The sequence below is a fragment of the Suricata suricatta genome, chromosome 10, assembly GCF_006229205.1.
Source record: "Suricata suricatta isolate VVHF042 chromosome 10, meerkat_22Aug2017_6uvM2_HiC, whole genome shotgun sequence".
In the NCBI taxonomy this organism is placed as follows: Eukaryota; Metazoa; Chordata; class Mammalia; order Carnivora; family Herpestidae; genus Suricata; species Suricata suricatta.
Window position 1 is genome coordinate 64389938 of NC_043709.1, and position 10619 is coordinate 64400556.

The 10619-nt window shown below is 52.4% G+C and overlaps 1 protein-coding gene and 1 long non-coding RNA gene across 3 annotated transcripts; one reads left to right on the top strand and one right to left on the bottom strand.

Moving 5' to 3' along the window:
- Window positions 1-429: 429 nt before the first annotated feature.
- LOC115305414 lies at window positions 430-8189 on the bottom strand. 2 transcript variants are annotated; one of them, XR_003914769.1, is made up of 3 exons: window positions 8144-8189; window positions 3071-3186; window positions 430-545 (listed from the first exon to the last, which is right to left on the bottom strand). It is a non-coding gene; the product is annotated as an uncharacterized LOC115305414 (long non-coding RNA). The 2 variants fall into 2 exon arrangements; XR_003914768.1 differs by lacking the exon at window positions 430-545 and adding an exon at window positions 2737-2790.
- On the top strand, window positions 911-6744 carry WNT10B (Wnt family member 10B). The gene is made up of 5 exons (XM_029955645.1): window positions 911-1114; window positions 2003-2122; window positions 2254-2516; window positions 4312-4685; window positions 5563-6744. Exons 2-5 carry the CDS (start codon window positions 2049-2051, stop codon window positions 6019-6021), a joined length of 1170 nt encoding a protein of 389 aa, XP_029811505.1. The 5' UTR covers window positions 911-1114; window positions 2003-2048; the 3' UTR covers window positions 6022-6744.
- Window positions 8190-10619: the final 2430 nt, after the last annotated feature.

Consider the following 10619-nt stretch of genomic DNA (forward strand, 5'->3'; position numbering starts at 1 on the left):
CGCAGTGGCGCCTAACCCCTTCACTGCCACTGGAGCTCCCTAAGGTGGCTTGCCTTGGTCTGTGAACCCCAAGATCAGGTTCTTTCCCTGGCTGTCCTCAGGCTGGGCTCCATCTGGGATCCCGGGATCCTCCTCATACCATGTGAAGCAAATCTGAAAGCATGGAGCAAGCATATGGGCCACTCGAGGTACAGACCAGGAGATCCCAGGAAGGGCAGGAGAACTCTGCAGGCAAGGTTGCCTGTAAGCCAGGGAAAGCCAAGGGAAGCATAGGAGAAGCCTGGAGACCTTTGGGGCTACTAGAGCCTCTACTAGGACCAAATTCTGAGGCCAAGGCTGACCCCTCCCAAGGGGCAGGCTCAGATCTCAGAGGTGGGTAGAAGCCAAACCACCCACAAGGAGCTTTTCCTGCTGGCTCTGAGTGCCTTGTGGTGCGCTCTAGCTGAGAACTCTGCACAGCAGTATCCAGGGAAGGAAGCTGATTCTCAGCTCCGTCTTCATCTTGTCAAAGGCACTCTCCGGCCATCCAGTTCTTCTTGAGGAAACTGAGGCAAAGAGAAATGACCACGTGGGACCAGGTCCAGACTAGGGAGCTAGTCTGGGTCACTGCACCCTCCTTGCAGACTTGGCTACCCAGAGCAGGTGAGAGCCACTTTGCTCACCACCCCCTTCAGTGGGGCCAATCGTGAACCCTGGCGTCGGGGGAGAGGGTGTGTGTGTAGGCTGGGAGGAGGGGGAGCGGCTGCGCTCCCTGGGTCAAGGCGGGGGGTGTGAGGAGTGGGGTGGGGATGCCCGGGGCTCGGGGAGGGGCCGCAGCTCTGTCAGCCGCAGCAGAGCCGCCTGTGAGCTCGACGCGAGTAGAGTAGAGCCAGAGCCCCCAGTTCTTTGCTAGACCGCTGGTTAGCTTTCTCGATCACTCCCTCCCTTCCTCCCTCCCTTCCTTCCCGGCGGCTGCGGCGGCGCTGGGGAAGCAGCGAAGAGGAGTGGCCCTGCCCTGGAAGAATGCAGCTCTGCCGAGGGGGCAGAACCCGAGGCAGTCTCCCCACGGTTTGAGAAGCCTGAGTCCAGGTGACCCAACCCTGCCGGTGGCGACCCCACACCAGAGCAGCTGGAGGTAATCGGAGCTGGGAAAGCAGGGAGGGCAGGGATGAGCACACGCGGCAGAGACAGGCACACGGGCAGTCAGACAGACAGACACGCATCCGCCCACAGGGGCACGGAGACACAGAGTGAGCCAGGAATATTGTCAGAGATGAAGACAGCAAATAAAGGCATACCCCCAGATCTGAAGGGCAATGAACGCGAGAGCAGAGGGTTGGGGACCGAGGCTGGGACCTGAGGGATCAGATGGGCGTCTCTAAGGAGGGGAACATTAGTTAGGAAAGGTAACAGAGGAGGAAGAAGACTCAGACTGTGCGACGGTCCTTTACAGGCAAGAACAAGGTCCCCTCCCTGTCTGGTGCACCTGGAGCCTTCCCTCTATCCGAACTGCCGGAAAAGGGGGTAAAGAGGGGTCGGGAGCCCATTCCTCTACCCTTCTCACCTAGGGTGCCTGCCCTCGACGGCATCCGGAGGCGACCCTCCCCCACATCCTGCCATCTGTTGGAGAACCCATCTCCCAATTCTGCCCCTTAGCCCTGAAAGTGAGACTGTATAGGGTGAGGGAAGCCAGTCGTGGGCCCTTGAAGAGGGAGCCCCCGGGGTCAAGATGGTGGAGTGGTGTTTGTGAGTCAGTATGTCTGAGTCTGCATAAGAGTGTGTCTATGTGCCCGGTATTGTGTCTGGCTGGATCCAGCTACAGGGGCCCTTGTGTAATCTCCAGCTGCGAGGCCCCTAACTCTTCATGTAGGGTTCCAAGACTGGCAATCAAGGGGTGATTTTTACTGTTTTGTTTGGGGAGGAATGTGGAGGGTCACTGGGGTGGCACTGGTGAGTTAGGAATCCTTGGTTGCCTCTCGGAGCCCACCTTATTCCGAAGTCCCCAAGTCTCTGTGTCCCACAGGCCGTGATCGATCTGCCCACCGGGGCCTTCGGGCCCGGGCTTCGACATGCCGGAGGAGCCCCGGCCGCGGCCTCCGCCCTCGGGCTTCGCGGGTCTCCTGTTCCTGGCGTTGTGCAGTCGGTGAGCAGTTCCCCCCTGTCACCCAGCACACGAGAGAAGCCGTAGGCTGCAAGCACCGACCCGGGACGGGAGGAGTCGGAGGGGGCGCGCGGTCTGGACCACAGACCCCGAAACGCCTTCTGCGTTCCCAGGACCCTCAGCAATGAGATTCTGGGCCTGAAGCTGCCAGGCGAGCCGCCGCTGACCGCCAATACCGTATGCTTGACGCTATCGGGCCTGAGCAAACGGCAGCTAGGCCTGTGCCTGCGCAGCCCCGACGTGACGGCATCCGCACTGCAGGGCCTGCACATCGCGGTCCACGAGTGTCAGCACCAGCTGCGCGACCAGCGCTGGAACTGCTCGGCGCTGGAGGGTGGCGGCCGCCTGCCGCACCACAGCGCCATCCTCAAGCGCGGTGAGCCGGGCTGGGCCGGTCTGCGCCTCTGGGGCTGCGGGCGGGGGGCGGGGGCAGGCCGAGGCGAGCGGAGGCGGGAAGGGACCGGTTCACGACTCGGGGAGGGGCCTCTCTGGGAATTCCCCCCCGGGAGCCACGGAGCTGGGCCTGGCCACCCGTCTGGGCCCCTGCTCCTGGCTTCCACCTGCGTGCTGCCGGCAAGGCAGCTGGATCGCTGCTCTCCTACCCCAGGGCCCCCCTTTCCTACCTCCACCAGGCTCAGTCTGGGTTGCACCTGTGAGGAAGAGATGCCCCCAGCCCTGGAAGCTTCAAACGTTCCCCCCATTCCCTCCCTCAACTTTCTCCCCTCTCCCTCTCTGCCGGGACAAGCCCAGGCTGGTGTCCCCAGAGCCTCAGCGGGGGTGGGGTGACGCCCCCAACCGTTTAAGGGTTAAACCTACTCCCCTAATTGCTGGGGTTCCCAGGAGGAGAGGCTGGGAACAAAGACCCTGATGACTTTGAAGCCAGGGAGCAGCCCCCTCCTCTGTGCTCTGGGGGCCCCAGGTGGCTCTCACCTGAGCAGGTGAGGAACGACTGGCAGGGCGAAGAACAGGTCACTGCTGGTCTGGTCTGGGAGGTATGGTGTGGAAGGCATCGTTGCTTCTTGCCAGGCCATGCCCAAGTTTCTTCCCTGGAGGAGTAAAGATCCATCCTGCGCACAGCTCCAGGGTGGGGGCAGTACTTCAGGGACTACGGGGTTAATAGGCAGCTGCCATCTGCAGGGGAATTCCCAAGACGTGTGCAAACAGCTTCACCCCTGGAGGGTTGAGGTTGGGGGGGATCTGGAGGCTGGGCCAGAAGCCCTGCATCCTGGGGTGGAAGAGGCCTGGCCCCTATCGAGATGCTGTCTCTCACCTTCTCGGGGCTCAAGCAAACCCCTACCTAAATGCAAGTGAGGGACCCCTCCTTCCCTACAGGCCCGGGTGTGGGGGAAGGCTTTGATACCCAAATGGGAAGCATGGGAAAGACTTGTCATCTCAAGCCTCTGTGACCCCCCAAAACATAACAAAGAAGCCAATATATTAATAGGACTGTAGGGCAAATCACCCCGACTTCTCTCCTCCTCCCAGAATTTTATAGAGTAATAGCAGGTTAGGATAAACATAAAGGGCAGTCTTAAAGGGCAAATATAAAACTAGAAACTGGAAAGGGGAAGGACAGCTCCATAGTTCCAGTGCTTTGGGAGTGTTGGGGTGGTGGAGTAAGGTTGATTAAAAGACCCTAAAGGAAAAAAAAGAAGAAGAAGAAGAAGAAGAAGAAGAAGAAGAAGAAGAAGAAGAAGAAGAAGAAGAAGAAGAAGAAGAAGGAGAAGGAGAAGAAACCTAGAAGGTCTCGGCTTCCACCCCACCACCTGCTGGGCTGGGGAATTTCTAAGGCTTTCAGATGTAGAACTCAGTGAACGGAATCTTCAAAGACCTCAGGGACTCCCTTTCAGTCACCTGCCAACCCTTGGGGTCTTGCCCTCCGGCTAGCTCTTTCATCCACACCCTAAAATCCCAGACTAACTGTAGGAGGATGGGCCTCAGAGACCACTTCAATCCATCCCCTCCCTTAATAGATGAGGAAACTGAGGCTCTGTGCTTCTGTTCCCTTTCTTCTCAGTGACTTTCACCCCAATTATTCAGCTGGTAAATGGCAAAGTCAGGATTCAGGTTAGGAATTCCTGAAGTTGAAGGGTGGCTGCGTATTTCTTTCCACCTCCCTCCTCTCAGCTGCCTGTCAACCTTATCCCCCGTCACACCCTTTTTGTCCCCAGGTTTCCGTGAGAGTGCTTTTTCCTTCTCCATGCTGGCTGCAGGGGTCATGCACGCGGTAGCCACGGCCTGCAGCCTGGGCAAGCTGGTGAGCTGCGGCTGTGGCTGGAAGGGCAGTGGTGAGCAGGACCGGCTGCGGGCCAAGCTGCTGCAGCTGCAGGCGCTGTCCCGGGGCAAGAGTTTCCCCCACTCCCTGCCCAGCCCTGGCCCTGGCTCAGGCCCCAGCCCTGGCCCCCAGGACACATGGGAATGGGGTGGCTGTAACCATGACATGGACTTTGGAGAGAAGTTCTCTCGGGATTTCTTGGATTCCAGGGAAGCTCCCCGGGACATCCAGGCAAGAATGCGAATCCACAACAACAGGGTGGGGCGACAGGTATGTGTGTGCAACTTGTCCTGGGTCTCCTTAGCTTTTGAGGCCTGGCTAGAGTTTGAGAGGCACAGCAGAATAAGAGGAGGAGATGCGGTGGGTGATGGCCACTCGCCATCTGGAGGACCTCAAGTTACTTAACCTCAGTTTTGCATCTGTAAAAAGAGTCTAATATCTATCTTACATTGTCATTAAGGGGGAGCTAGCAAATGGAGCACTCGGCAGAGTGCTTAGTCCTTGGTAGGTGCTCATTACATGATAGCTATTATTACAGCTGCCTCCCTACAGAATTTAGGGGTTCTCTGGGTCAGACATGTCACTCTAGTGCTCACTGTGGAAAGAGCACTGGACTAGGAGTCAGGACAACTGGAGTTGAGTTCTGTTACCACCTAGTTACCTAAGCTGAGTCTCTGTTACCAGCTAGTGATTACATTTTTTTGATGTTTTATTTATTTTTGATACAGAGAGAGACAGAACATGAGAGGGGGAGGGGCAGAGACAGAAGGAGACACAGAACCAGAAGCAGGCTCCAGGCTCTGAGCTAGCTGTCAGCACAGAGCCTGACGCGGGGCTCGAACCCACGAACGTGAGATCTGACCTGAGCCGAAGTCGGAGACTTAACCGACTGAGCCACCCAGGCGCCCCCCAGCTAGTGATTAAAGATGGGCAAATCACTGGGCTCTGGCTTCAGTTCTCCAACCCTCAGATGAGGGAGTTGGGCTATTAGCCAGCCTTGCAGTGCCCTTTCTCTTCTGATAGTCTATGGTCATTCTTGATTCTATTTGTCCTTCCCTGTGCTCTCTGTTCCCTCCACTCTCCTGTGCCTCTGTGCTCTGCCCATTTGCTGCCCTCCCCTTCACCTCGCCTCCCTCTGCCGCTCTAGGTGGTGACTGAAAACTTGAAGCGGAAATGCAAGTGCCATGGCACTTCGGGAAGTTGCCAGTTCAAGACATGCTGGAGGGCAGCCCCAGAGTTCCGGGCAGTGGGGGCGGCATTGAGGGAGCGGCTGGGTCGGGCCATCTTCATCGATACCCACAACCGCAACTCGGGAGCCTTCCAACCCCGCCTGCGTCCCCGTCGCCTCTCCGGAGAGCTGGTCTACTTTGAGAAGTCGCCTGACTTCTGTGAACGAGACCCTGCCGTGGGCTCCCCAGGCACTCGGGGCCGGGCCTGCAATAAGACCAGCCGCCTGCTGGATGGCTGTGGCAGCCTATGCTGTGGCCGTGGGCACAACCTGCTCCGGCAGACACGAGTTGAGCGCTGTCATTGCCGCTTTCACTGGTGCTGCTACGTGCTGTGTGATGAGTGCAAGGTCACAGAGTGGGTCAATGTTTGTAAGTGAGGGCCAGCCTCGCCACAGCACTGGGGAAGGGGAGGGGCACCTTTTTCAGCCTTTTGCTCTGATTTCTGTCCAGGGTCAGTCCTGGCTCCTAGAAGCTCCAAGTATCTACCTGGAGGCAGCTTGGGGGGAGGTGAGGGTCAGGTAGAGTCTGTGATGTGCAACCTTCTCCCCCACAATAGGAGGGCCTTGGAGGGAAAGCTGTCACCCCTCTTCTGCTCCTTAAACACCTGAAGTGAACTAAGGTGAAATGCACTGTATTGCCTCCCTTTCCCCCACCCTGGGGTCCCTTGAGGGCTGGTTCCTCTTCCTTCAAGCTGGGGAGTCCCTGTAGTTTGACCACTCTTTTCCTTTGAGGGATAGCCCCAGGCCCTGTGTGGAGCCAGAAGACCTGTATCCAGGGAGACCATTCATGCCTATCTGCTGTTCCCAAACTCTTCTACAGTGGCCTGGGCCCACTCTTGTGGGGTAATGAGATTTTTCTTGGGGAAGGGACAGAGTGATAGAGGGGGACCTCTCCCCTGAGTCCTCAGAGAGTTGTCTAGGTCTTAGAGAAACTATCCCCCCACCTTCAGATGTCAAAGGGAGCCCTCCAAAGGAAGAGTTTTACCTAAGACTCTCTGAGCCTTTTATTCTTTCTTTAGGAGGAGGGATGGGGATGGATAATTTATTGTACTGAGAGTTGTTCTTAGTTTGTTTGTAACTAAAATAAATTAAGCTACTGGACCAGTGGGTGCAGGTGGTGATACTTCTGCCTATACTTGGGATCCCAGTCCATGGCTTCTTTTCCAGGTGAATTCTACCCTCATATACTCAATGACATTATTTATGTATATCCTGCTTGGGTCTACAAAGGATTTGAAATGGTCTTCAGTGATTGATTTATCATTATTTTTAAAAGGTTTCTTCCTCCTTCCTTCCTTTTCCCCTTCCTTCCTTCCTTTTCCCCTTCTTTCCTTCCTTCCTTCCTCTCTCTCTCTCCCTCCCTCTCACACTCTCTCTTTCCTTCCTTCCTTCCTCCCTCCCCCCTCCTCTCTTTCTCTCTTTCTTTCTTTCTTCATTGAGCCTGATGTGGGGCTTGAACTCACAAACCAAAAGATAATGACCTGAGTCGAAATCAAGAGTCGATGCTTAATGAACTGAGCCACCCAGGTGCCCCTGGTCCTCAATATTTAGTTGTCAACTTGCAGTGTGAAAAGACAGGGGGGTACTTCTAGGGGTGAGAGGCTAGAGTTCCAAACATAGGCCCTATTTACTTTTTTGTGCCCCAACTCCAGATTTCACCTTGGTCCTTGCCCTAGAACAGGGTTGTAATTTTTTCTTCCTGCAAAGGGCTCAATAGTGAATACATATTTAACCCTTGAACAACATGGGGGAGGGTTAGGGGAGCTTCCCTTCCCATGCAGTCAAAAACCTGTGCATAACTTTTGACTTCCCCAAAACTTAACTACTAATAGCCTACTGTTGAGTGGAAGCCTTACCCATGACATAAACAGTCAATTAACACATATTTTGTGTGCTACTTGTTTTATATGCTATATTCTTACAATAAAATAAGATAAAGAAAATGTTATTGGGGCACCTGGGTGGCTCAGTCGGTTAAGCGTCTGGCTTCAGCTCAGGTCATGATCTCACAGTTCATGGGTTCGAGCCCCATGTCGGGCTCTGTGTTAACAGCTAACTCAGAGCCTGGAGCCTGCTTCAGATTCTGTGTCTCCCTTTCTCTCTGACCCTCCCTTGCTCATGCTGTCTCTTTCTTTCTTTCCAAAATAAATTTAAAAAAATTAAAAAAAAGAAAAAACAAAGAAAATGTTATTGAGAAAACTGTAAGGAAGAGAAGTACTATATGGTATTTACTGAAAAAAATCTATGTATTAAGTAGACCCACACAGTTCAAACCTGTTCAAGGGTCAACTGTAGCAGGCTTGTGGGCTTTGGTGCAACTCCTCAACTCCGCTATAATTACTCAGCTCTGCTGTTGTAAATCACAAGTAGCCATAGACTGTACATAAAAGAATGGGCCTGGCTATATCCAATAAGGCTTGATTCATAAAAATGGACTGCCAATGAGATTAGGTTCTTTGGCTGTACTTTGTTTATCCCTGTCCTTTATCATGTCCTTTACCTCTTTTCTGGAGACTTCAAATACTGAAGGTATGTCAACATCAAACCTGGACCCAAAAGAGCAGGTGCTTTTCTTTATGGCGGCAAGTCAGAGAACCTGGGAGGTAGATATAAAACTAATGGGAAACATATAAAAGAGATTCCAATGCTCAAAAAGGGAGCGTTTTGCTCTGGAAACCAGCAAAACCAGCATGCTGTCCTACTGAATTATTTGCACGTGTATTTTGTCCTTCCTCATTCAGAGCTCTTCTGCATTTAATCTTAGTAATGTAGTTCCTCTATCTTTTAGGAGATAACCATAACCAAAGAAAACAGATTTTTAAAACTTACCATCTTTCTACTCCTAGCCCAGTATCTTTGAAAACAAACCATTATCATTCAATTAAGAAAAAGGATAGGCATCACACATTTAGGACTTTACAGGTGACTAAATGTTTATGGGGTTGTAGGCTGCTGACTCTAACAGGTCATCTCCTTGGTCAGGGAATGTTCTCTCCATTCCTCTAGGCAATAGATATATCTGCTCCCCAAATTACCCTTAAAAACAGGTGATTTTGCTACTAAGATAGCAAGGACATTTTGAGGAATGTTGGGTTAGGGCAGTACTCTACGGCAAAATTTTATGTCCTGAATTTCCACTTGAGAATTTGGGCTTGGAAATTTGATGGAAACAGGAAGCTATCTCATCCCCACTTTAGTCACTGACTGAGCCTGGGGTGTATGGGGGAGTGGGGGAGAGGGGATGTAACTAGAATGGACAAAGGATATGAGAGAGAACAATGATAAGGAACGTCCAGAATGGGAATTTCTCACACTTAGAAAGAGGGAGGAGAATCTCCAATGGTATTACAGCAAGAATATTTCATCTTTTTCCTGTTTCCTTCCTCCGTATTCCCTTTGGCTCCCTCTCTTTCTAGCCTTCTCTTTCGTCAGACACACTCTGTGGCAAACTTAAGCTCCAAACCACAACCTTGAGAAATTCCAAATCGATTTTGTCAGCAAGGCCAACACCCCCAACCCCCCTGCTCCCGGCACACGCTCTGGGCTCAGACCCAGGTCTGGGGTCAGTGACGAGAGAGGGGAGTGTGCAACCCACAGAGTGGGTGGCTACAATTTCAGCTTTTACTTAACTCTGCTTGCAGTCAGAGGAAAGAAGAAGGACTGATGAACTGTAAGTCAGGCCTCTTGGCCTCCCTCAGCTCTGGATGAGCTCTTCTCCCTTAGCCTTTCATGTGGTTCGGAAGCTGGGGAGTGGCAGTTGCTGGCTAATTGCCAGCTAGGCAGCACCCCTCCTGTCTCTGCTGCTATTTGCTCCATGGGGAGGACCCAGTGATGCTGCAGCAGACGCCAGACTCCAAACAAGTGAAGGCTGGGAGATTCTCCAGTCCCAGTCATCAGTTCTGACTCCAATGCCATGGTACCTGCTGCTAACCATATTAGGCTGTCAGCATTTCCATCCTCTGTCACATCTAGGACCCAACGTGGAGAGGATCTGAAGTCTTGGACAGGGACACGGAATTTCTACCTCCTGTCAGACTCTCACAAAGCATGTTGGTGTCGTTGTTGAGGCACTAGTGAAGGGGAGGGAGGAGCAAAGTATAATTTTAGTGGTCAGTGTAGGGGCATAACTTGGTGGGCTGAAAATTTTAGGAAAAGAAATGGAAAGGATAGTTATCTGGCGGTATCGACCTAATCTAAGAACATGCAATAAAACTGAAGGAGTCTTCTGCCATCTACAACACAGAGCTTAGCAGGGCAAAGGCCCTTAATAGCAACAGCCCAGGACAGATACAACTCTCTTTGTTATGAACATGCTCCTTGTTATCCAGCTCACCTCTCACCATCTTAAATTAGGATCATGTTGGCTTCACATTCTAGGGTCATGCTATTCTCCACGTTAAAATAAGAAAACAGACAGGAATAAGAGGAAGAGTAGTGAATGTACACACCAGGAGTAGATGGGGACAAGTGTAGCTATCTACCAAACTAGTTCTTCTTGGAAAGAGAAGAAACAAGGCAAAAAAAAAAAAAAAAAAAAAAGGCAACAATTTTGGCTGAAGCCTTAGGGAAGAGCTATGTGTTGTTTCCTTATACTGCTGTAAATGAGGGGAGAAGGCACTTAGCATTACTAGTGCCTTTCTTCTTTCACAGCAGAGACTATTCCAAGGCAGCTTTGCACGTCTAGATCAGGTGCAGAAATGAGTGTAAGGGAAGTGGGGGGTGGGCAGAAGTGGAGAAACCTGGGTGCAAAGTCTCTCACTTTCCTTGGGATACTAAAACTCATAGTCATCTAGTCACACTCTCAAACCACGCCTCTGAATATTAGGCTTCCACCGTTCGTCTTTCACTTTCCAACCTCCTAACTGGTCCAGAGTCCAGTTGTTTCCTTCGGTCTCTTAAATTCATCACTCTTTCTCCTCTTCGCCATGGGAAAGGATCTCCTGATTCAGACCCCTGAGTAACCTAGTCTTAGATTA

Excerpts from the sequence above, each read along its gene's own strand:
- WNT10B (XM_029955645.1), top strand. The coding sequence starts at position 2,049 with ATGCCGGAGGAGCCCCGGCCGCGGCCTCCGCCCTCGGGCTTCGCGGGT. Across the intron at positions 2,517-4,311 it reads CAGCGCCATCCTCAAGCGCG|GTTTCCGTGAGAGTGCTTTT; the intron begins GTGAGCCGGGCT and ends TTTTGTCCCCAG. Across the intron at positions 4,686-5,562 it reads ACAACAGGGTGGGGCGACAG|GTGGTGACTGAAAACTTGAA; the intron begins GTATGTGTGTGC and ends CTGCCGCTCTAG.